The sequence below is a fragment of the Oryx dammah genome, unplaced genomic scaffold, assembly GCF_014754425.2.
Source record: "Oryx dammah isolate SB20612 unplaced genomic scaffold, SCBI_Odam_1.1 HiC_scaffold_27, whole genome shotgun sequence".
NCBI lineage: Eukaryota > Metazoa > Chordata > Mammalia > Artiodactyla > Bovidae > Oryx > Oryx dammah.
Window position 1 is genome coordinate 34,358,792 of NW_024070211.1, and position 27,907 is coordinate 34,386,698.

Genomic DNA, 27,907 nt, shown 5'->3' on the forward strand with positions numbered 1-27,907 from the left:
AGAGGATGAGATGGCTGGATGGCATCACCAACTCAATGAACATGAGTTTGAGTGAACTCCGGGAGTTGGTGATGGACAGGGAGGCCTGGCATGCTGCAATTCATGGGGTTGTAAAGAGTCGGACACGACTGAGCGACTGAACTGAACTACTAAAAGCTGTCTTACTTTCAACAACTTAATTTATTACTTAATGAGCTTATATATTTTTTATCTTATCTGAAATGTAAACCATAATAGGTTAAAATAAAAAACAGAAAAATAATGCTGAAAGTTTCTTGGGCAGAACCACAAATGTGTAGCATTGCATTAACTCACTTTTCAAATACACATTTTAAGTCCTACTGTACTCATCCCAGGAAAAAAGCATAGGAACTAACTGAAGTATTGGACCTTAAAGCCTTTCTGACCATTAAATTGGTTTTCAGAGACTTGCTTTCTGTTTGCAAAAATGAAGTCTACTCAGGAAAACAATTTAAATTCACTTCATGGTGATGCTTCTCCTATTATGAACTTTCTGCTGCCCAACTGCTTAATAAAAGAAAAATAGAAGTTGTACTAAAAAAAAAGTTTGAAATAATCATATATGCAATTAATATTTAAACTATTCAGTTTTTTTTTCATTATATTAGTAGAGCATCTTTGTGTTTAAAAGAAAAATTTCATTAAGACAGATACAAAATATAGAAATTCTATTTCAAGTACAATGAACTTGATATTCGGTGAAACATTCTATTTAGATTTGTTCATAAAGAACACACTACTTAAATGCTTTTTGTTAATGAGATAACAGAATAACTATTTAACTTACCCATTTCAGGAAAGCAGCAAATTAAAATATATAAATAAAATATAAAATAGCAAGATACTCATAGATTTCACACTATAAAAGATCTGTCCCCAAAACTCCATGTTTAACATATAAATATAATTTAATAGTGTATGTAAAAAGTTATTTTTAGCTTTAATGCTCCCAGTAAAATAATTTTTATTAACTGAATAGCTTTAACTAAGTATTTTGGAGGGAACATTTAATAATAGATTTGTTGAGTTATTGTTTCCATAATTTGGCAAAAGGCACCATATAAACATTTTCTGATTTCCAGGCACCAATCAAAGTAGGCCATCTTTGTTGTGTATTTTTTCTCCCATGTAAACTTGAATCAAAGTGATTTTTGATAACAGTACAATTACCAACTATTTTATTCTCTTCAATTGGTTAGAAATAAATTAGTTTAACCCACTACAATTAATATTGGAATAATTGTCAGATGGTAAAAATGCCACATAACTATATTAGATTCAAGCTTTCATTATATTCTTAACCAATAAAAGATAGGGATACACCCACATCTGGAAAAAATACCTTCTTAACAAGCAATTACCTAAACACTAAAGCATGAAATTTTATGGGTCCCATTATTATCTTTATCCACAGTGTGTGTTTCTGAAAGTCATTAAATTAAATAGGTCTTCAGAAAAGCTGGGTATTCTCTGACCTTTCATAGAAGTGTATTTTGTAAGTGAAATTAGGGTCCATTAGTAAAGCACCTAATGTTTTCTTAATATTAGTAGCCATTAACTTTCCTTATGTCCATATTTTCTGACAGAAGATAAAATCAAGCATTTCATTAATTTTAAAATGGTAGACTTTTATCTTCTATTTAGTAGTTCCAGTCAGTATTATTCCTGCTTAATCTTTCAGTTCAGTTCAGTCGCTCAGTCGTGTCCGACTCTTTGTGACCCAATGAATTGCAGCACACCAGGCCTCCCTGTCCATCACCAACTCCCGGAGTTCACTCAGACTCACATCCATCGAGTCTGTGATGCCATCCAGCCATCTTATCCTCGGTCGTCCTCTTCACCTCCTGCCCCCAATCCCTCCCAGCATCAGAGTCTTTTCCAATGAGTCAACTCTTCTCATGAGGTAGCCAAAGTACTGGAGTTTCAGCTTTACCATCATTCCTCCCAAAGAAATCCCAGGGCTGATCTCCTTCAGAATGGACTGGTTGGATCTCCTTGCAGCCCCAGGGACTCTCAAGAGTCTTCTCCAACACCACACTTCAAAAGCATCAATTCGGCACTCAGCCTTCTTCACAGTCCAACTCTCACATCCATACATGACCACAGGAAAAACCATAGCCTTGACTAGACGGACCTTAGTCAGCAAAGTAATGTCTCTGCTTTTGAATATGCTATCTAGGTTGGTCATAACTTTCTTTCTAAGGAGTAAGCATCTTTTAATTTCATGGCTGCAATCACCATCTGCAGTGATTTTGGAGCCCCCAAAAATAAAGTCTGACACTGTTTCCACTGTTTCCCCATCTATTTCCCATGAAGTGATGGGACCGGATGCCATGATCTTCGTTTTCTGAATGTTGAGCTTTAAGCTAACTTTTTCACTCTCCACTTTCACTTTCATCAAGAGGCTTTTTAGTTCCTCTTCACTTTCTGCCATAAGGGTGGTGTCATCTGCATATCTGAGGTCATTGATATTTCTCCATAAACCTTTCTGGTCTGCATTGTATTTTCTTAACATAAAAGCCCAACAATGGAAGACAGTATTTTAAATGAGCAAGACTTAACTGTGGAGGAAGTTATTTAAATTACCATAATAAAAGGGAAAGGATGCTTGCTCCTAAGGAATACTATGAAAGAGGCAAAAATCATCAATCAACTACTCAAAAAATTATTAGAAACTTAACTAAAGAGCCAAAATGTTAAAAACATACATTCACATAAGCCCCTCATATTTATCAGGCACAGCTGCAAACCTGAGTATATACTGAGCACAAGATAATTCCCTATTATATGGAGCTCATAATGTGACAAAAAGTGAATATATTAGATAATTAGATGTAAAAGACACAAATATCAATCTTTTTCACAAATATACAGTATTTAAGATAATCTAATAACTGGAATGAGATATACAAATAGAACACTAAAACATACAAATACATCAATCCATCCCCCTAAAATATATGGATATGAAAATATCTGTGTATACTCACGTGTACACATTCTTCCCAAATTTTAACAGATTGAACTCAATCAATCCTAATGCCACCTCAGTCTTTCAATAAAAACTGACAAAGTGAATCTAAAATTTATATGAAAATACAGGATCTAGAATAGCTAAACAATCTTTAGAAAAGAAAAACAAAGTTGGAAGAGTAATCTATCTGACTTTAAGAACTTAAACTTGCAGCAATCAAGAGTGTGGTATTAGCATTAGCATAAGGATAAACAAATAGGTGAATGGAACAGAAAATAGAAACTGACCCACAATTATAGAGTGAAATTAATTTTCAACAAAAATGCCAAAGAAATTCAATGAAGAATAAAAATTCTTTCTAAGAATGGTTATGGAATAATGAATATCTATTGAAAAGAAAATTAATCTCTAGCTCCTACCTCACAGAATGTACAAAAATTAAAGTAGGCTGAAAATACAAGTTCTAAATTTTTGAAAGTTTTAAAAGAAAAGAGAATATATCTTTAACCTGGAAGTAGGCAATGGTATCTTAGCCCAAATATCAAAAGCAGTATTCTAAAAAAGATAAATTAAGACTTCATCAAAATTTAAAACTTCTGCTCATCCAAAGACACCATTAAGAAACTGAAGAATTGAGCCATAAACTAGGAAAAATATTCAAAATATTCTGACAAATGATTTGTATCCAAAACATATAAATAACTCTTAAAACTCACAAATAGAACAATTGATGCAACAGAAAAAAAACAGGCAAAAGACTTACACAGAAAGCATCATATTCAAAATATTCTGACAAAGGATTTGTATCCAATATACAAAGAACTCTTACAACTCACAAATAGGACAACTAATGCAAAAAAAAAAAAAGCGGCAAAAGACTTAGACAGAAAGCAGGATGGATGAATGGCCAATAAGCACAAAAAAATGTTATCAGTATCATTAGTCATCAGGAAAATGAATATCAAAACTACAATAAGTTGCCATTATACAACCACTAAAATGGCTGAACTTTAAAAGTCTGACAAAACTCAATGTTGGTGATAATGTGAAGCAATTAGAGCTCTCATATATTTCTTTTGAGAATGTAAAATTACTCAACTTGAATGCTGAAAAATGGACTAGTAGTTTCTTAAACGTCTACCCTTTATAAAATTATATTCTCAAACAAGTCAATCCTAAAGGAAATCAACCCGGAATATTCACTGAAAGAACTGATGCTGAAGCTGAAGCTCCAATACTTTGGCCACCTGATACGAAGAGTCAACTCACTGGAAAAGACTCTGATGCTGGGAAAGACTGGAAGGAAAAAGGAGAAGGGGGCAGCAGAGGATGAGACGGTTAGATATCGTCACCGACTCAATGGACATGAATTTGAGCAAACTCTGGGAGACAGTGGAGGACAGGGAAGCCTGGCATGCTGCAGTCCATGGGAATCACAAAGAAACATGACTTAGTGACTAAACAACATGTTTTTACCAAAAAGAAAGAAAACACACTTTCACAAAAAGACCTGTACACAAATGTTCATAGCAGTATAATTCACAATAACTATAGCTGGAAACAATTCAATAGAAAAAGGGTAATAAATTCTGGTATACACTATACAGTAGGACACTGCTTAGCAATAAATAATTCAGATATCATCACCGACTCAATGGACATCAATTTGAGCCAACTCTGGGAGACAGTGGAGGACAGGGAAGCCTGTTGTGCTGCAGTCCACGGGGTCGCAAACAGTTGGACACAACTGAGCAACTGAACTGAACTAGCAATAAAAGGGAACAAATTACTCATAAATGAAAATATCACAGATAAATTTTACAGACTTTAGATGAGCAGAAGAAGCCAAACACAAAGAAATGAACATTCTGTGATTACATTTATGAAGTTCTCCAACTGGCGAAACTAATCCAAAGTGGAAAATAAAATCAGAACATTAAGTGCCAGGGCAGGGAATGACAAAGAAGGGACACAAAAGAAATCCCTGGATAGGCAGCAATGCTCTATATTATGAGTTGGGAGGTTATAAGACTCTCTGTCTGGATGGCTCCATCTCTCTTTGTAAAACATCACCTCTGCTCTCCCATTGAACTGCTCTCTGGTTTCCAACCAGGAAAACACTTAAAAATAAATCTCATCATTCTGGAAAATAAAAATTCCCCCAGGTATCAAAGTCCAAAAAAAAAAAAAAAGACTTCATTTGTTTGTCAAAATCATGTAGCTAAGATATGCACATTTCAATTTATATAAATTATAACTCAAAAAATGATAAAAATAATAAATGGAATGTGGGGTAGAGTGTGGGGGGAAACAAATGAAATAATGGCAGAAAGTTGATAAGTGTTGAAACTATCTGTCTGGCTTATGAGGTCCATTATTCTATTTTGTTTACTTTCTTTACGATTGATATTTGTTTAGAATTAAAAACTTCATATATGTAAACAAATAAATAAATTGCCTTATACCTGACTTCTGGAAAAGATACCACTCTTGGGTCTTTCTTCAGTGTTACTGACGCTGCTAATAATAAAGTTGATGAAGATGATAATGCTATTCCACCCACTTAATAATACTGTGTACTAGATACAATGCTCATTACAATGTAATGAATAAGACAAGCACAATCTTTATCTCTCAGATGTATAAACAAAATGAATAAGGAAATAAAACATATGCATATATATTTATATATATATACACAAACCGTAGTGAGTGTCTGAAAAGAGGAAAAAAAAAAGATGTTTTAATATAGAATATTGATTTAATCCTTCTGAAAGTGAAAGTCACTCAGTCATATCTGACTCTTTGCAACCCCAAGGACTATACAGTCCATGGAATTCTCCAGGTCAGAATACTGGAATGGGTAGCCTTTCCCTAGGGGATCTTCCCAACCGAGGGATTGAACTCAGGTCACCTGCTTTGCAGGCAGATATTTTACCAGCTGAGCCACTTTACTGAGCACTTATCACGTGACAGATATTGGGTTAAACACTTTAAAATGATGCCCTCAAGGATAATGTCACCCCACTCACATATGTGAAAACTGAGAGATAATTATATTTTTATAGCTAATAAGTGGCAGACAGCATGTACTTGTGCTACTCTATCCTTAATACCTGGCCTGATATTATTATCCATCCTGAGTAAAAGTTTGGGGTTAGTAAGTAATGAAGAATTTGATAATAACATATGTGTTCCTTTCAAGGACCTAATTTTTCCATAAGGAGCTGGTCTGACTTATTATTATGTAGTAACGAGGTAAGTCAGCCTATAAAATTATGCAGGATATAACGCTCTCCCTACTTCAATTATGTCCCTCCATCCAATCTACTTTCCATACAGGAGCCACTTTACATTATGATTCTCCTCAAAACTATCCATTAGCCTCACATCCCACTTAGAGGAAAAAAAAGAAAATTCTAACAAAGGCCTCTACCACTTACCCAATGGATCTAGTCACTATGGTCACCTTACTCATCCTCCAACAAGCTAAGCTGTCTCCAACATAGGTTCTCTGTATTTCCTTTTCCTTCTGCCTGGAATTCCCTTTTCCCAAGTTGACACATGGCCTTCTCCTTCAGTTTTTCCAGATAACTGAGAGGACTTCTCTCACTATCCTGTATAAAGCAGTGTATCATTTATTTGTCTCCTTTACTTGTGTTCTTTTTCTGCATAGCACCTACTATCACCTGATTCAACATGTTCTGTCAACATCCACGTGTAGTTAGTGGCCATCACATTGGACAGCACACCTTAGAGAGCATAAACAGCATGAAGGTAAGAAGGAGGAGACAGAAAAGCACATTCTCACAGCATGGGAGGGAGGAGAAGAATGAAAAATAGGGTGCCCACTTGACTAGAATAGTCAAGGTGAAAGCCAAACTGCAGAATATTTAGTACAAATCCAATGTTGCTTTTAGTAGTAAGACATTCATTTAAGATTAGTTGCAATATCTACATCAGGGGGTCTCCAGCCTCTGGGATCCAATGCCTGATGATCTGAGGTGGAGTTAATGTAATAAAACAGAAATAATGTGCACAAAAATGTAATGAGCTTGAATCATCCCGAAACCATCCCTCCCACCCCGACAGGTACACTGAAAACTTGTCTTCCACGAAACCACTCCCTGGTGCCTAGAAGGTTGGAAACCACTCATCTACACTATACATTATTAGCAAGAGACACAAAATGCTAGTCAAGATACAAAACAAAATAAAGGTTTCGAATCAATAAAATCTGTAATTTTTTATTCACCTCAGATTGAAGTGAATATTGTGGCAGATCAGCTACCAAATAAAACAAGGTTTATGCTGCTGCTGCTGCTAAGTTGCTTCAGTCATGTCCGACTCTGTGCGACCCCATAGACGGCAGCCCACCAGGTTCCCCCATCCCTGGGATTCCCCAGGCAAGAACACTGGAGTGGGTTGCCATTTCCTACTCCAATGCATAAAAGTGAAAAGTGAAAGTGAATTCGCTCAGTCGTGTCCAACTCTTAGCAACCCCATGGGCTGCAGCGTACCAGGCTCCTCCATCGACGGGATTTTCCAGGCAAGAGTACTTGAGTGGGGTGCCATTGCCTTCTCCTCAAGGTTTATGAAATAATGTCTTAACTGTGAAAGATATCTCTAAGTGATATTTTTAGTGTTCATGCAACTAACATTTTTCTGCAAATATGAGAGAGGTCACTTCAGTTCTAGACCTCTGAACTTAATTTGTTGGGGCTCCCCTGGTGGCTCAGTGGCGGAGAATGTGCCTGCCAATGTGTGACACACATAGATTTGATCTCTGATCCAGGAAGATCTCACATGCCACAGAGCAACTAAGCCCATGTGCCACAAGCACTGAGCCTGTGCTCTAGAGCCTGGGAGCTGCAGCTACTGAGCCCGTGTACCGCAACTACTGAAGCCCACGTGCCCTAGAGACCCTGCTCCACAAGAAGAGAGGCCGCCACAATGAGAAGCCCGCACCCCACCATAAAGAATAGCTCCCACTCGTCACAACTGGAGAAAGGCCCGTGCAACAATGAAGACCCAACAGCAAAAAATAAATTAATAAATAAAATTACCAAAAAATAACAATTGGGCCACATTTCAGTATAAACGTACAATTAGATTCTAATCTTTCAACAAAGAATGTCAACCTACTACTCATATCATTCTTCTAGTATCTAGTATGCAATATTAATATATTCAATGTAACTATGAACCTTTTTAATAATGTTATTTTTCCCTTAAAAACATCTATAAAGTAATTTTCCAAGCAGTTTTGTCCCAAACTTTTTCATATCAATATATAATTGACACATAACATTATATCAGTTTCAGTTCAGTTCAGTTCAGTTCATTTCAGTCGCTCAGTCGTGTCCGACTCTTTGCGACCCCATGAATCGCAGCACGCCAGGCCTCCCTGTCCATCACCAACTCCTGGAGTTCACTCAGACTCACATCCTTTGAGTCAGTGATGCCATCCAGCCATCTCATCCTCTGTCGTCCCCTTCTCCTCCTGCCCCCAATCCCTCCCAGCATCAGAGTCTTTTCCAATGAGTCAACTCTTCGCATGAGGTGACCAAAGTACTGAAGTTTCAGCTTTAGCATCATTCCTTCCAAAGAACACCCAGGGCTGATCTCCTTCAGAATGGACTGGTTGGATCTCCTTGCAGTCCAAGGGACTCTCAAGAGTTTTCTCCAACACCACAGTTCAAAAGCATCAGTTTAGCTGTATAATATACTGACTGGATGTTTACATATATTGCAAAATAATCACGATAAGTCTGGTTAACATGCACTACTATACATACAGATATACCATACACCAAATTTTACATCTTAAAAGATAATCTACATTTGCAGCAAATAAGGGAAACCTCTGTTCTAAAACTGCCATTGCTTAGAACAGAGAAAAAGACAATTTCTTTTTTTAATTATAGCAACTCAATTATTTTACAGTGAAATATTTTCCCTTTTCATTTCTTCCTCATGCTTCATCACTGCCGATTTCAAAAATAATAATGATGTGATAATTTTTTTAAATCTAGGGATGACAGCCTTTAGAGATATTGATAATAATAGCTGACATTTTCAAAGCACTTTGTGATTTACACAGCTCTTTAATGTAGACTGTCTTGTTTAATTATCACATTACTCCCTAGGAGTTAATAATATTATGCATAATTATTCCCAGTATAACAATAAGGAAATTGAGTTAATAAGTAGCAGAATATTGGAAGCCAGGTATTTGAACTTTCAATACAGTACTCTTTCCATGGCAAATTTCCTCTAGACAAATATTAAGCTTATACTTATATGATTTTGCTGATTTTTCCAGATACACCACTAAATGCTACCAGTTTAATCAAGATAATATAAAACACATCTGTAACCTGACTCTTTTTACATAGTAAATATTATTATTATTATTAGCATTTGACACTATATTCATCTTGCTTTAAGAAATAGGCTTAATCTTAAAAAAGTAAACTTTAATGTAAACTCTTTAAAGAGAATCCTATGTTTAGCACTTAATTGTTACTGGGAAAATATCCTCACAAGTCAAACTGAAAAACCTGTGTGATGCGCCTTTGGAGAAAAATCTCTCCAACCTCGTCTGCATCATAAAAAAGTCTTTCCCAATCCAGGACTTGGCTCAGGACTCAAGGATCCTGAGAAATGCCATGGAATTCAGTTCTCAGTGGATCAGGGCTGTAAGTGATGTTGGGGACACGTTCTCACATATGTAAGACCTGCTGTGTGGTGTATGTCATGTGCTATATGACATGGAGGCCCATCTCCAACAGACCATTAAGGGATACAGAATGAAAAGATATGTCTCCCATAGAACGCAATGACCTCGTGAATGTTCAGACATTTAGTCCTACCTATCCATTTAAGATATAAGAAAACTGAGACCCAAGGATGAGGGTCCGATCTGAGATGTCTGTGTGATCCAAGCCAGTAAGGTCTCAGGCTGAGACTGTTGAAGTTGGAGCCAGAGGAGAAGACTGTGAAGATGAACGCCCAGCCAAGGCCAGGACTAGAGGAAAAAGTGTGGGCCCTTGTGTGAAATGTAAGGAAGCCTCCCTCTTGGGGCCTTCCTATACAAATATATCTATGGAAGAAAGACGTATGGGGAGAAACTTTCCTCAAATCTGTGGCTACTCCAGTGCTTTCCAGTAAATGCCCTCTATCCCTTAAAAAAGAGAAGAAAAAGAAAAAAACCTGCATGATGAGACTTACAATTTAGAGAAAACTTGTAGCATGCCAGAGGTAGTTTTGGGAATTTTGTACAAAATGTCAGTCTCCATTTTCTGAGAAAGCATCCAACAAAACAGGCAATACATGTCATCAAAAAGGGCTGTGAAGCACAATGTGCTTAATATTCATTCAATGATATAAATGTTAAGCATTTATAAAGGGTCAAGCAGCTTTCCTTCAGACTTTCCATGTCAGGTAGACTAAACTAAATAAATATTTTCCTTTTCTAATTTGTGTAAGTTTAATTCTACTGAGTAAGATAGATTTGAGAGATACCATAAGACCACTGAAACTAAAACTATATTTTAGTAAATACATGTAAATCTTAAAAAGAGTTACTAACCTGATACTAACCTAGACAGCCTATTAAAAAGCAGAGACATTACTTTGTCAACAAAGGTCCGTCTAGTCAAGGCTACAGTTTTTCCAGTGGTCATGTATGGGTATGAGAGTTGGACTATAAAGAAAGCTGAGTGCCGAGAATTCATGCTTTTGAACTGTGGTGTTGGAGAAGACTCTTGAGAGTCCCTTGGACTGCAAGAAGATCCAACCAGTCTATCCTAAAGGAGATCAGTCCTTGGTGTTCATTGGAAGGACTGATGTTGAAGCTGAAACTCCAATACTTTGGCCACCTTATGCGAAGAGCTGACTCATTTGAAAAGACCCTGATGCTGGGAAAGATTGAGAGCAGGAGGAGAAGGGGATGACAGAGGATAAGATGGTTGGATGGCATCACCGACTCAATGTATATGAGTTTGGGTGGACTCTGGGGGTTGGTGATGGACACGGAGGCCTGGCATGCTGCAGTTCATGGGGTCACAAAGAGTCGGACTCAACTGAGCAACTGAACTGAAATGAACCTGATAGTTTAGTAAACATGAATAAGAGATTTCATTTGAGTGATATCTGTATGAATCATGCTTTTTAACATTAAGTTAATAATTTACACAGGTAATAGTTTGTATCATTTTGATTATAGTTATTAAATATAATAGTCAATAAACAACCAGTAATAAAAATGACTATTTCATATTACTGGGACAAATCTCTCTGCAGAAAAAAGGCTCTATATATTCAAAAGAAATTAGCAAACTCAAGCAATAATTCAAAGGAGATCAAGATCTGAAACAATATGCATTCTGAAAAATCTGCTGGGTAACATTCCCAGTGCATCCATTATGCATCTATACAGAATTATAGTGAGTGTCAGAGCCAAGAGTGCAAACCACTTCTGAGAAATGGATCTGAGAATAGAGAGGATGGTTCTAGTAGCATCATTCTGTGGATTATCGTACACTTCTATACAAAACCCCAAGTAGTCTATGCATAGATAATATGATGGAGGAAGAAATGGCAACCCACTCCTGTACCCCTGCCTGGAGAATTCCATGGACAGAGGAACCTGGCAGGCTACTGTCCATGGGATCACAAGAGTCAGACACGACTGAGTGTCTAACACACATACACAGATAATATGAAATTTGTATAATTTGCAAAATACAATTCTACAAGTGCATATAATGACTGAATAAACAATCATACACATTATTTTTATTTACTGCCACTTTTCAAAAATAGAAGCTTATTTTAAATGTTTCCTTCCATTTGCAATACAGTCTTGTTTCCTGAAGCTTTTTTTTACAAAGTTCTTAGAAAAACTACATTCCTATATGGTAGTTCTGTTTATCTGATTTTTTGTTTTAATATGATTCTTTTAACAGAAAAGCCTCTCTTTAAATGTTTAATAAAAATTAATGAACAAAGCATAAACTGGCTCTACTCCATATCTAAGTATTGATTTTTCATCTAACATTGTCTTAGATGAGTAGATTCACCTCAAGTCAACACATTCACATATTTGTCTTTGCCAGAATAACACTGTCCATTTATCTAAATCTGTTTGCCAAAACACTGCTTGTCTTTCATTAATTTTAGAATGAGAGAAACCTGCAGAGAGATTTGCTTTCTGTTAAGTTTCTCTACTGGGCATAAATTTATGCTACAAAATTACAAAATAACAGTTTTCTTTGGGGAATTTTCAAATACTGAAATTCCTCTACTAAGAGTACACTGGGGCTTCCAGGTGGAACTAGTGGTAAAGAAGTTGGCTACCAATGCAGGAGACATAAGAGACGTGGGTTCAGTCCCTGGGTTGGGAGGATCCCCTGGAGAAGGAAACGGTAACCTGCTCTAGTATTCCTACCTGGAAAATTCCATGGACAGAGGAGCCTGGCAGACTACAGTCCATGGGGTTCTTTCTTCCTCTAATTTTTCTATAATATTATTATTATTTCAGAAATCAGCTTACTCTCATGGGAAAATATTTCCACAAACCATATCACTTTCAAAATACATAAGGAAGCAAATGAAAGTCAAAGTGAAAAGAACTGGGCTTCCCTGATAGTTCAGTTGATAAAGAATCCACCTGCAATCCAGAAGACCCCAGTTCAATTCCTGGGTTGGGAAGATCCACTGGAGAAGGGATAGGCTACCCACTCCAGTATTCTTGGGCTTCCCTTGTGGCTCAGCTGGTAAAAATCCCAGAAATGCAGGAGACCTGGGTTCCCACAGGTAACATGTTATGTAGCACATTAACAACTTCCTGCACAACCCCCCTCATCCCACTCTTGATGGTGAATTACAGTTGTGAGTGTTCTGCTCATCTGTTCAATTAAGTTGCTGGTGAAGCCTTTCACATTCTTTCCAACTTGCACTGACATATAATTCAGTTCTCCAGATCTAAAGCTCTGGTGCATAAATCACCATCCATACAGTAGCAAACTCAAGCCTTATTTTCATTTAGTCCAAAATAGAAAAAAAAAGTTATTAAAAAATAACGTACTCAGCTGCTTGTTTATAATGCTTCAAATCTTTCTTCAAAATTTTGTTCTCATTTTCTAAAAGCATGTTCTGAGTGTAGACATCTGGAACAATCCCACCATCTCTAAGTTCAGTTATTCCCTTCTGTATTAACTCATACCTAGAATAAAATCAAACAAAAGACTTCATATTGTTTCTTTCTACTAAATTGGTTTTAATTATGTACATTTCAAAAAGTTAAGTATAAGGGAATGTTTAGTAATAAGTTCCAATATTACTTTTTAAACTAAAATGTCAATAATCATAATATATTTTTAAATGAAATGCTAAGTATTAATATCATGGTGCATAAAATATAGCTTCTACGCTCCAGGCACTAGTCCAGACACTGGTGAAATTAACAAAAATGTCTAAGTCTCTACCTATCTAATGGAGTTTCCATTCTAGTATGGATGGTGACACATTCTATGAATTAAAGTGAGATAAGAAAAACAGACACTAAAGTAGAGAGTGACGTGCTATTTTATCTAAAGTGGCCAGAGAAAGTATAACAGACTATTTGATCAGGGACTTGAAGGAAAAGAGAGACTAAGCCATGTGGATATGTGGAAGAGAAGCAATCTTGGCTGACAGAAAAATATGTGTAAAGGCCCTGAAATAAGGAGGTGTTTGACACTTACAATGTAAAGCAAAAAGTCAGTATATCTGGAGTATCTGGAAATAGAGCCAATTAAGTGAGCAGGAAAGAGAGTGGTGAGAAATAAGTCAGGAAAGACAGCACGGAGCCAGAAACAGGAATGTGATTTTACTCTGAATTAGACCAAAGTCACTGGGAGGCTTTGAGAGATAAAGAGACGCTGAACAGATATATGTTTGATAAGGATTAATCTACCATGTCTCTGAATAAACTGGCTCTAGAGAATAAAAGGTAGAAGCATAGAGTCTGCTGTAAGAGTTCAGGAGAGAGACTGGTAGATTAGACAAAAATTTGGTAGCAGTAGACTGTAAGAAATGGGTCCCTTCTGGACATGCTGTGAAGATGAAGCCAACAGAATTTGCTTACAGATCAGATATCATGTTTTAGTTAAAAAAGAAAATTGAGGATGACTCCAAGGTTTTTGGCTGAGCCACGGACAGACATTTAGTCAAATGGAAACAAATGCAGTAGGAATTTGGTGTTTAGAGAAATCAAGGAACCGTTTCTATCCATGTTAAATGCACTATGTCTGCTAGGCAATTAAGTGAAAATAAACATTGTAAGTACACATCAAAAGTTAAGGGAAAAGTCAGGACATGAAATTTAAATCTGGGATAGATCAGTAAATAGATATAGTTTAAAGTCACAAGATTGGATAAAGGCCAGTCAGGAAGCAAACATAAAGTGAAAAGTAAGAAAGTTCTAGGACTGTTTTGAGATTGGGAAAAGAGGAAATACTACCAAACAGAGACTAAGAGAGGGGTCAGTGAAGCAGTGAAAGAACAGGAGAGTACTGTGGCTAAGGGACCAAATGAAGAAAGTGCTGGAAGAAGTAAGTAATGAATAACAGTGACAAATGATATAAGGAGAAAGGATAGGAAGAATACTAAGGATCAACCACTGAATTTGCCAATGTAAAGTCACCAAAAAAAGTTTCAGTAGACTCATGGAGGGGCTTTCCTGGTGGTTCAGATGATAAAGAATCTGCCTGCAGTGGGGGAAACCTTTGGGAAGATCCCCTGGAGAAGGGACCAGCAACCCACTCCAGTATTTTTTCCTGGAGAATTTTATGGACAGAGGAGTCAGGCAACCTATAGTCCATGGAGTCGCAAAGAGTTGGACACAATTGAGTGACTAAGACACACACACACACACACACAAATACATAGAGTCATGGAGATCAAAGTGGAACTAGAGTAGGAATGAGAAAGCAGGAAATGAAGAAGTGGCAACAAACTCTTTCAAGGAGATAGACCATAAAAGCAGAACCTAGGAAATCAGGATGACCCTGAAGAGAAATTGGAGTCCAGGGTGTTCTGTCTTCTCCTATGTTTTTAATACATGACATATCATTGTACATCTTACGCTCATGGCAGTGATTCAGCAGAGAGGGAACTCTTTTACAGTGCAGGGGAGAGAGGGGACAACTGCAGGAGTCATGTAGTGAGTAGATGAGAGCATCCAGTAGAGGAGAGCTGGCCTCAGATGACAGTGTCTATGGCTCAGCCATGCAACAAGAGATGGAGAATGCTGAGATCAGAGGCAGTGGGTTGGTAGAAAGGAAACAAGACCTTGGAACTTCTATTTTCTCTATATGAAGGTGCATCAGAAAATTATTTATAAATAGGTTAATAATTTGTTTTAATCGTTATATGTAGCAATTAATAGTTAAACAAAAAAACAGAGCATAGAAAAAACATTTCAAGTAATACAGTTATTAACCAAAATTCCCTACAAACCTTGCTATAGATGAGCTAAATATGTTTAAAATATTAAATTTTCAGCATTTTCATATTATACATCTTAGCTTTGTTAATATATTACACATTAGTAGTCATGTGTTTTGTGTTACGTGTTATATATCTTATCTGATACCAAAAAAGAGCAAGAGAACCCTGCTGAATATACAAAAGTTCAAGACAACTGAATCAAGATCAAGTGATATTTGGGCTTCCTTGGTGGCTCAAATGGTAAAGAATCTGCCTTCAACAGAGGAGACCTGGATTTAATTGCCGGGTCTGGAAGATCCCCTGGAGAAGGGAATGGCTACCCACTCCAGTATTCTTGCCTGGAGAACTCCATGGACAGAGAAGCCTGGTGGACTATAGTTCACTATTTGCCAAAACTTACAAAACAACACATATCATTTAATCATAAAATCACTTTTCTATCCATATTTGGACTGTGGTTTATACTTATCTCAGAAGAGAAGACCTAAGGACTGACTAAAGTGTTGAACCACAAAGATTTTCTGACCATAAAATTGGCTGAGGGATGGGATGGGGAGGAAGGTGGGAAGGAGGTTCAGGATGGGGGACATATGTACACCCATGGCTGATTCACGTCAATGTATGGCAAAAACTACTACAATATTGTAAAGTAATTAGCCTCCAATGAAAATAAATAAATTTTTTTAAATTGACTTTCAGCCACTGGCTTTATTTAATGCAGAAAAAAACTCTAAAGAAATTATTTCAATAAGAAAAAAAGTGACAGTTTAAAAGTCCTTTAAATTAAATATTATGTAAATAAATTAATATGTGGTAAAAGTTGTAACTGCACTACCCACATTTGAGTGATTACATATTACACCAAATTTTATTGACTAAAAGCAGCAATATTTACCTTGTGAAAATTAAAGAAACAGACTACCAACTTATCATTTCTTTTACAATTTAAGAGAAATTTAAAATCAGTTCAGTTCAGTGGCTCAGTCATGTCTGACTCTTTGCGACCCCATGGACTGCAGCACGCCAGGATTTCCTGTCCAAAACCAACTCCCTAAGCTTGCTCAAACTCATGTCCATTGAGTTGGTGATACCCATCCAACCATTTCATCCTCTGTCGTCCACTTCTCCTCCTGCCTTCAATCTTTCCTACCATCAGGGTCTTGCCCAATGAGTCAGTTCTTCGCATCAGGTAGCCAAAGTATTGGAGTTTAAATATTATTAATAATTGCACTATTACCTTTGATGGCATTTTTATTATCAGCCAAACTTCAGTGCAATGGTAGACACAGAAGCTAAACTGGAGAGAAACAAGGATATAAAAGAGTAAAGAAAGAAAATGAAGTCCCTGTTTCACAAAAAACATTTGGCTGTAAAGGGAAAAAGAGTTGCAGTGAGTTGGAGGTAATAAGAGGAGAAGGTAGAGGCAAGAATGTACATTTTGGGTGAGTGAGCCCTGACCTTGTTAACACCCAGCAGAACAATCCAGAGGAGGAAAGGAGATGGTTGACATATGCTCAGTCAGGGTAAATAAAATGCACTACCATATTTTCTCCATTGTGACACTTTAATTTTGCCCCCAGGGAAATAATCATTGTTCACAGAGCACTTCTAAATGGCCATAAAAATATTACTGGCTAAACCCACAGTGGGGCTTCCCTGGTGGCTCAGATGGTAAAGCGTCTGCCCACACTGCAGGAGACCTGGGTTCGATCCCTGGGTTGGGAAGATCCCCTGGAGAAGGAAATGGCAACCCACTCCAGTACTCTTGCCTGGAGAATCCCAGGGACAGAGGAGCCTGGTAGGCTACAGTCCATGGGGTCGCAAAGAGTCGGACACGCCTGACCGACTTCACTTCACTTCACTTCTTCAGACCCACAGTATAGACTTTTCATGGTTCATAGAACATTATATATATATATATATATATATACACACACACACACACACACACATGCATATATACATATATCTATATAGATATATGTATAATATTTTTGTGTGTGTAAAGGGCCATAAAATAAACATTTATAATTTGGGGGGAAAAGAAAAGCTTTCAAGGTCATATGGTCTGTTGTGACTAACTTTGCTGTTATATGTAGTAGTGTGAAAGTAACCACAGACAAACAGATAATACCTAAAAGATAGGTCATGGCTGTGTTTCAGTAAAATTTTATTTACCAAAATAGGAGGCAGATTACATTTGGCCCCAGGGTCTTAGTTTGCTGGCCCCAGATTTAATGGACTTAATGTAATTACTGTTTGAAGAATGAAAAAACGTAAGTCAAATTCTACTGCCTAGGTGTTTTGGTTTTGGGAGTTTTGTTTGCTTGCTTTTTCTGGGTTTGTTTTACAAATCAACAAGAGGGAAACCTTGTTTCATCACCTTTTGTAAGATTAAATGAATGTATAGAAATGATAAATTACAAGTGTTCTTCCCCATAATAAGAAATTATAAAAACACATGGCAATCCACTCCAGTATTCTTGCCTGGAGAATCCCCATGGATAGAAAAGCCTGGCAGGCTACAGTCCATGGGGTCACAAAGAGTCAGACACGGCTGAGCGACTAAGCACACATTTCTATACACTTACTATGCATTATAAACAAAGGTTTCTGATCAAAGTAAAACATGTTTCATTTGCAATAAAACTATCCAATACAGTATAATCTCATTACAAATAATTTGTAATCTCATTACAAACTGGCAGCTAGGGATCAGAATAAAATTATTTGAACCACAGTATTATTAAAACCAAATAATGAAGAGATATTTATACAAATTTTACTTTAAAATCATAATATTACAATAAATGATATGCTTACTTAGGGTTTCTATAAACCTTAATATTATTGCACTTTTCTGAAATTTCATCTAGCAATTTCAAATTGCTAAATCTAAAAGGATAATATTTCAACAAACACCTAATTAAGAGTATACTTGGTTCCAGATTTCTCCAAGGGAATCATTTCACACTTTGGAGCAACATGTAAGAACTACATATCCTAACCCATAACTTTAGAAGAAAAATAGGAAACTGAACTACATTAATCATCATTTCATTAGTAATGCAAATTAATCATCTATCTATTCTTACAAAAATATATTCTCTAATACATTTGTAATTATTTCATAGGGACATTATTATAAAAATCATTCACACAATTTCTAGATTTAATAAGAAGAGTATTATTTTTCTACCATCAAACTTGCTCTTTTTTTAAACTGCATTAGTGAAAAATGGCTCACCTCATTAAATTTATTAACACTAAACATGCAATTTAAAATAATGAAACTGATTACTTCTATGTGAATGGTCTCTGTAGATTTGAACAAAAACAGCAAAATATAAAAATTAAATCAAAGTTGGATTAGTAGAAATTAACAAATTGTGCCTATATTTAAAATTATTATAGGATTGAACTCCAAAACACCATAAACAACTTTATATATCATATTATTCCTTCTTTCTATAATATGCAATGACTTTTAAAAAAACAAAACATTTATTATCCAATTACTTAATAATATTTTGTTAAAGAATGCTAAGGAGCCCAAAAATATGCCTGATGACATTATCGCTATAGCAAAGGATAAAGACAGTATGCCTGCTGATTTTCATAACAATAAGTTATTAAAATTTTCAGTTATAACAAGAAAGCCTTGTTAGAAAAAGAATCAGTTGTGTGAGTAGAGAAGAGCAGGGCATTACATTCTAAGAAAAACAAGCAAAGTAGTACTGTAAACAGGATGTGTCTTATGTAGGAGATAATACTCATAATTATGTAAAAGATATTTTTAGATATTTCATTAAGTAGCCCTGGATTATATAACTCCAAGAGATGTTCCATTTTCTTGATTCTTGAGAATCACTTAAATTTGAGTATTTAGAAAAGATATTTAATTTAAAACTTTTTTGAAATTGATATCCTGATTGTGTACGTGTTTGTGCTGTGGTTTCAGTGGCAGTATTGGAAAAAGTTTCTATCCAGCTCTTTCATTTTACATAAGCTGTGTCACTCAAAGTCTTTTGAGATGATTAAAAGTATACATGAATTTAAATAATGTTACATTATTTAAAGTATATATTAAATAATGTTAGTATTTCCAGAAAACTATTTATCTACTTAGTTATTTACCATTCAGACTGAAAGCAATCAAGAGTTCTGGTCATTCCCATTTTGATCAGGAAATTGCAAAGAAAGTCTTCTATTGCTTCAGGTACTGTATGCTTTGGAGAAAAGACTGTTTTCTGCTCCTAAAATTTAAAAGTGAAATTATTTATTTAAAAACTATCAAAGCTTTAATTTACAGCTAGGCCTTACATTCATTCATTCATTCACTTTTTAAACAATTTTGTTGACTATTACGTCCAGGAACTATTTTAATCACTAGGGACAAAGCAGTGATGAAAACAGGCAAGACTCAGTCCTTATAACTAATAATCAAGTGAATGTAGACAGAAAAATGAGTAACTAAATTAAAAATATACAGTATCGCTGATGATACTAAGTGCCTGGGGGTAAAAGCAGACGGTTGAAGTGAGGGAAAGCCACGTATGGAGCAGATATGTGTGTGGAGCTGGTCTGCTATGTATGTAGCATGATGAAGAACGATTACATTGAGAAAGTGACAGGTGAACATATATCTAGAGAAGAGGTGGAGTCACATTCCAGATATAGCATCAGCAAGTACAAACGCAGACAAGACTGTGTTTGGACTGTCCAAAAAACAATGAAGGGGTCAGCTTGCCCTAACAATAGTATATAACACACTTAAAAAAATAAAAAATAGTATGGATTGTTTAATTCTTTTACTTATTATCATTATAAAAAGAAATGTGGTTTTGGTGCCTATATTTTTAGAAACACTATGGAAGAAATTATGCACAATAGAGCACCCTTGTACTCCTATTTCACAATGGAAATAAATAAGTCTATCAACTAGATCAGAGGTGAGTTAACTTTTCTCATAAATAAAGTTTACTAGAACCCCACCATGGCCACATGTTTAGATATTTGACAGTATTTCTGAATAAATATACAGGAACATATCTTAGAATGAAATTTTTTGAGAACTATTGATAAATATGTTAAACAGTATAGTAGTTTTGTTCAGTTAATTAACCTCCCACAAACACTATTTCAAAGAAATGTCTCATATTCTTAGAGGAGGAGGTAGAGAGATGATGTCAGGAAATTTAACAATTACGTGATTTAGGAACCTTGCTAATGTCATCTTTAAAGATCAAAATTATAATTTTATAAAAATTATGTTATTATAGAATTATGGGGAAAAAAAGGACCTTTGAGACTGCACCTCGAATATTAGCAAAACAAAAAACCGAAAACTAAAACTGCTAAAGAATTACCCCCCACAAATGGCAATAATATGCTCAAAAGAAGGCTCATGCTGTAGAGGGGAAAACCCAGCTTGAATGTAAGTAGACTTTTTTTCAAAAAATTACATACAAATATTTTTAAAGAATATATGTGTATATGTGTGTGTCTATTCTTATTTCTTCTTACATGTATACTTAGAAAAAAGACTTGTTTCAAGAAACAATTGACAGTATAACCAAACCACATATTCATTGCAGATTAATAACATTTCCTATCTTCTTAATTTTTTTCATTAATCACTCTAAATATAATAAAACACATTACTTTGCCAACAAAGGTCTGTCTAGTCAAGGCTATGGTTTTTCCAGTGGTCATGTATGGATGTAAGAGTTAGATTGTGAAGAAAGCTGAGCACCAAAGAATTGATGCTTTTGAGCTGTGGTGTTGGAGAAGACTCTTGAGAGTCCCTTGGACTGCAAGGAGATCCAACCAGTCCATTCTAAAGGAGATCAGTCCTGGGTGTTCATTGGAAGGACTGATGCTAGAGCTGAAACTCCAGTACTTTGGCCATCTGATGTGAAGAGCTGACTCATTGGAAAAGACTCTGATGCTGGGAGGGATTGAGGGCAGGAGGAGAAGAGGATGACAGAGGATGAGATGGCTAGATGGCATCACCGACTCAATGGACATGAGTTTGAGTGAACTCCGGGAGTTGGTGATGGACAGGGAGGCCTGGCGTGCTGTAATTCATGGGATCGCAAAGAGACGGACACGACTGAACAACTGAACTGAACTGGTGATATTTTCAGAGTTTAGAATCATTGTATCTATCAAGGAAACTGATATTGTATAGAACAGAAAGTTCAAAGTTTATGAAATAAAACATGTATCAATTCTCAAATATATATATATTTTATATATATAATATATATTACCGAAGTTTAAAGAAAATTACAAGAATTGATTTAAATGTCAACTCTTCAATAAATAAATAATCCTTGTTAATTTTTAACATATAAAGCTATTTACATTACTTCCAAATTTCAAATTTTTAATAATTTCAAATATATTCAATACCCTAGTAGTAATGTTGTTTTGTTTTCAAACTTTAATAAAAATTCTAAAAGTCCTCACTGAATTGGGACTACTACTGTCCTCTAACATAAAAGAAAATATATGCTGATCATAAACAGATGTAATAAAATCATAACAAAAGGAAGATGGTTTCATAAACAATAAATATTCTTAAAACAGAAAGCCCATGGCACAACTCAAAGTTAGTTTTTGAAGACAAAACACTATAAAGACAAAAACCAAATTATAAATATAAAACTGCAGTACTTATCACAATATAAATCCATAATCAATTTTAAAGGCCTAGAGGAAATTTTTGTGAATTTTCTACATAGTAATATTTCTCTAAAGAGCTCAAAAAAAAAAAGATAAAAACTTAAAAGACAGTCAATCAGCTATAAATATGTCATAAATCTAGAAAGTTAACTCCTGCAAAGTTAGGAGTTTGAGTTTGCTTTTGAGAAATTGATAAGAGAATTACTGATATTTAGTTCAGAAGACATGAGCTACTACACTGAATTTATTTCCCAATTGCCCTTCTTGGATTTATCTTTGGATTTACAAACAACTTCTAGCATGATAACAGATACAATTATATTTTGGGTCACAATTTTTTCATTCAATGACTCATTTATCCATTCATTCACTTAACTGCTATACATTGAGTGCCTACTATGTGTCAATCATTGTGTTAGATGTATCTATGCTACCAAGTGGAGAAGGCAATGGCAACCCACTCCATCACTCTTGCCTGGAAAATCCCATGGATAGAGGAGCCTGGTGGGCTGCAGTCCATGGGGTCTCGAAGTCGGACTCCACTGAGCAACTTCACTTTCACTTTTCACTTTCACGCATTGGAGAGGGAAATGGTAACCCACTCCAGTTTTCTTGCCTGGAGAATCCCAGGGACAGGGGAGCCTGGTGGGCTGCTGTCTATGGGGTTGCACAGAGTCGGACCCAACTGAGGCAACTTAGCAGCAGCGGCAGCAGCATGCTACCAAGTACCACTATAAATGAGTAGTACATAAAGTACTTTTTTAATGCTCCTCAACTTAATGATGAGGCTTCCCTGATAGCTCAGTTGGTAAAGAATCCGCCGGCAATGCAGGAGACCCCTGTTCAATTCCTGGGCCAGGAAGATCTGCTGGAGAAGGGATAGGTTACCCACTCCAATATTCTCAGCCTTCCCCTGTGGCTCAGCTGGTAAAGAATCTGCCTGCAATGTGGGAGACCTAGGTTCAATCCCTAGATAGGGAAGATCCCCTTTAGAAGGGAAAGGCTACCCACTTCAGTATTCTGGCCTAGAGAATTCCATGGACTGTATAGTCCGTGGGGTCACAAAGAGTCTGACATGACTGACTTTCACTCACTAACTTAATGATGTAAAAAGCAAGAAGTAAGATGATGAGCAATACATATCATGCAACTGATATGTTTATCCACTGCTCATCATTCAAAATTTTTAAATTTACCTATAAATTACTGCATAGAGATGTCCAACAGACTAATAAAGTTTGTGTAGCAGACTTCACTTTATGTCTACCAAGAAGGAACTATGGGGCTCCCCTGGTATCTCAGCAGTAAAGACTCTGCCTGCAATGCAGTAGACTCTGGTTGGATCCCTGTGTCAAGAAGATCCCCTGTAGAAGGAAATGGCAACCCACTCCAGTATTCTTGCCTGGAGAATCCCATGGACAGAGAAGCCTGGCAGGCTATAGTCCATAGGGTCGCAGGGTTGGACACGACTGAAGTGACTAAGCAGCAGCTGCAAGAGAAGGAACTATATCCATAGGATACATTAGAGAATAGAGTTTACTGTGAGCTAAAGCCCTCCACTTAGAATATAATCAACCCTGGATTCAAGAAATTCTGCTCTTCAGCATTTTTCAACTTTGAATGTACAGATATGTTGGAAAGGAGTTACTGGATTTCTCAACTGAGGAAATCTACAAAATACAGAAGGACTGATACAAGGCAGAATATGCAGTGAAGTCTATCCCATATGATTTTGCACTAAGGAAGCCAAATCAGCACCTAAATAAGAGTATAATAATTGCCTTCACCTTTCACACAAAGGTTTCATTTTTGAGGAAAAGCCATCTTCTTAATTAGCACTAACATGACTTTAGTATTAATTAGTATTAGAAGCACTTTACAAATATTTTTCTATCATAATTAAATTACTATCAATTTTAAATGAATTTTCAATTTTACAGTGAAGCCATCATTCTATGTACTGTTAATTTGCGGTATTATAATTAGAAAGCATCCACCATATTCTCTAGTGAAATGAGTTCATAGGCCTCATAAGAAAAAAAATAATAATAATATATCAAGCATTCCCTGTGATCTAAATACTTCCATAAAAAAACAAAAGACACAGATGCTTACAAAGTAGACTGCAGTACATGTATACAATAACAAATTTTGTGCAAGTGTTGAAAATCCTTGGTTAAACCTCATTGAGCTTAAAGACAGTTCTGAAAGAAAGTGTCATTTGTTGCAAAGTCACGTAAAAGTGACCACCATGTGGAAAATGATGATGCAAGGCAGAGTAAATATCACTATGTACTAAAAGTAAAAGTTTGACGATAAAGAAATAAAAATGAAAAGGACATTAGGTGATAGAGCTGCATCTAGTAAGTGAAGAATTTATAGCCCAAATGACTTTCAAAATTTCACATAGAAAAGATCACTGTTAAACAGTAGGCTTTGGTTGTGTTCAAAATTCTCACCAAAATCTGGGTATCTGTAGCCTGTTCTTGGACCATCTGAACTGCTTTTGCCAGATCTTCTTCACCTTCTGGAATGCTATAATTGTCATCTGGTATCTAAATCATAGAGAAAGATAAGGATAGAAAGAGTTAGAGGAATATAAAATACCTTATTTCATTTTAGATAATAAATTTTCCTCACATAACAAATGATCAAAGAAATACACTTTATGTAAGACACTGTGTCATTCTGAAGACCCATGAAAAATTAACAACTAACAAGTAGGCAGCCCTCTGATTTCCTTATAAACATCACTCAGTGTTACTTCTAATAACTTGATATTAGCTATGAGCAATTTCTTTTATCTGTACTGGCAAATATAGTCTAACAACTCTACTGAAAAAAAAAATCTGCTAAAATAGAAAGCTAGGCCTTCTAAATGCTACAAATCTCTCCTCATTGAAGATTTTCTCCACCATTACTTTCCATTTGTTGTTTAGTCACTAAGCCATGTCTGACTCTGTGATCCCATGGACTGTAGCCATAACTACTAGCAACTGCAAATCTCTAGTAAATTAAGTCTAATATTAAAAAGAAAAAGTCTGAATGTTAAGCTCTTGAAAGAATGCAATTGACTCTATGACATTAATGAAAGTGAACATTTATTGCATGCTTCTTATGTGTTGATCACAGATTTAAGCCTGTTACATTTATTAATATATTTCATGTGGTATGTATTATCTCCATTTTTCCAGTAGTAAAATGCCTCCTGCTTGCCCAGGCCACAACTTCCAGGCTTGCTTCCACAGTTTCCTTACAGCTTCTGTCATCTTAGAGTAACACTGTCCTCATAGTCTCAGATGTAATGATAGGTTCCATTGGAACAATGAATTAAAGGAAAGGTCTGAGACAGTAACTATTAGATGGAAGTATAGCTAAGTTGCAAGGAAGCATGGGACCTATGCTCTGGGAAGGTAGTAGGAATCTGGGAAACACTGCCAAGAGCAGAGTGGATGACAGGGAACACCTGTTAGACAGAGATGACAGATTTTAGTATGGATCCATAAGGAAGGTGATGAAAGGCTGACTCTGAAAACAATTAACAGGGAAATCAAAGGAGCCAGATATATTAACCTATCTAAATTTTTAAATACAATTTTCGGATCTCATTCTTAACTATGTGATTAGCCACATTCAGTTGAAAATGTGGTATCACTGAAGAAAAAAAAAGTTTAATGAAAAATAAAATGAATATTTCACAGGAATGACAGTAATGAATTTACAGAAAAAATACATAAAATGAACAAATTACCTCTTCATATTCATAATCATCTTCAGATGCTTCAGTTATAGTGACCTCTAAATATACTGTCAAGTTTGAATCTCAAAATATATGGAATAAAATTAGTACATTTAAAAACTGATATACCCTTAAAATAGTTATTAGATTCAAATATCTTACCAAGTTAGTAAATACATGTAAATCATTTTTCAAATTTCTCTTCTTCATACAGCTCACAATTATACAAGTTTAAAACAAAATATTTAAATTGTTATCTTAAATTACTATTTGACACAATCCAAACTCATGAAAAGTTTTTAGTCTATGTGAAAATGAAAGTAGCTCAGTCTTGTCCAACTCTGTGACCCCATGGACTGCACAGTCCATGGAATTTGCCAGGCAAGAATACTGGACTGGGTAGCCTTTCTCTTCTCCAGGAGATCTTCCCAACCCAGGGACTGAACCAGGTCTCCTGCATTGCAGGCGGATTCTTTACCAGCTGAGCCACTGTCTAATAATTTCCAACTCTATTCCAAAAAGGCTTCTAAAATTGTACATCATATCAGAGTATCATAAATTAGAAAGAGATAAAAATGATGGACAGGAAAACTATGACAATAAATTTTTCAAACAAATCTCAAACCACACTGAATTTTCCAGTATTTCTGTCTCCTTCACAATGACTTTTTATTTGGATTAAACAAAGCACTTCCCTGGTAAGTCAGCTGGTAAAGAATCCACCTGTAGTGCAGGAGACCCCGGTTCCATTCCTGGTTCAGGAAGATCCACTGGAGAAGGGATAGGATACCCACTCCAATATTCTTGGGCCTCCCTGGTGGCTCAGCTGGTAAAGAATCCACCTGCAATGTGGGAGACCTAGGTTTGATCCCTGGGTTGGGAAGATTCCCCTGGAGAAGGGAAAGGCTACCCACTCCAGTATTCTGGCCTGGAGAAATATATGGACTATACAGTCCATGGGGTCACCAAGAGTTGGACAGGACTGAGCAACTTTCAAAAATAAAAAGCATACTAAAATTAAATATAAGTAAAAAATAGATTTTAATGTTTTAATCAATAAATGTTATAGCTCACTCTTATGTATTTCAATTTTAAAATTAATAAATCATATTCTCAGAAATGGCAGCCTAATTTTAAGCAAATATAAACTATATAATAATCATAAGAGCAGAGCAGTTCAAAAAGTATCAATATATATCAGCATTAAAATATCAATGGAAATGATTCTAATAAAAATTTTCAATAGAATTGCTATAAGAGCTTTAAAAATTACGTTACTCTAATTACAAATGAAAACTTCAAGATAACATTTAATTTAAAAAAATAATCAAAGTATGTGCCAGTAACACTTGTTTTATTGATTGGTTGGTAGGCTTACATTTTTTTCACATTTACAGACTTTATTATGCCAAGTTTAAAAAGTATAAACACTTCAATACATAGCAATGCTTATGAAAATCAAATATGAGTTTACCCTAGTTTTCATTTTGCTGATTATCAGAAATTTCACTGTCATTCCATCCTCCAAGAGTAACCTGACAGTCGGAATAACAACGTCTGTTGTTTGTAATGAGAACTGATAACACACACATGGTATTTAATAGGAGCCAGGCACTTTCCTAACGGTTTTACATGTGTTAAATCATTCCATCCTCATCCCACCAATAAAGATGAACTAGTATTATCTCTGTTTTACAGATCAGGACTCAGATGCACAAAGTTTCACAGTCAGGACGTAACAGAATTGGGAAACAGCCCTAGAAATTTGGTTTTCACTATGCTATACTACATCTCTTGTTAACCAGGGTTAGCATATGGAAATCATTTAGAATGGTTCCTGGCTTGTAATAAAAACAAATGTCTGTTTTTCCTTCCCTTGTTCTGGAAAGATATGAGTACCTGTGGAGGAGTCTCCTAAATCTCCCATGATCTTCTGTTAAGATGAATGGATACATAAAAGGCATTCTGAATCTTCCTCCTTTTCT

The 27,907-nt window shown here is 35.8% G+C and overlaps 1 protein-coding gene across 1 annotated transcript in view; it reads right to left on the reverse strand.

Annotated features, from left to right (window-relative positions):
- Positions 1-27,907, reverse strand: part of SPAG16 (sperm associated antigen 16) — a 1,071,408-nt gene that overhangs the window by 1,023,184 nt on the left and 20,317 nt on the right. The window contains exons 2-5 of the mRNA XM_040228573.1: positions 25,935-25,981; positions 24,643-24,738; positions 19,631-19,749; positions 13,089-13,226 (exon numbers count right to left, since the gene is read on the reverse strand). Coding sequence (XP_040084507.1) covers positions 13,089-13,226; positions 19,631-19,749; positions 24,643-24,738; positions 25,935-25,981 — 400 coding nt within the window. The remainder of the gene's footprint in view (positions 1-13,088; positions 13,227-19,630; positions 19,750-24,642; positions 24,739-25,934; positions 25,982-27,907) is intronic.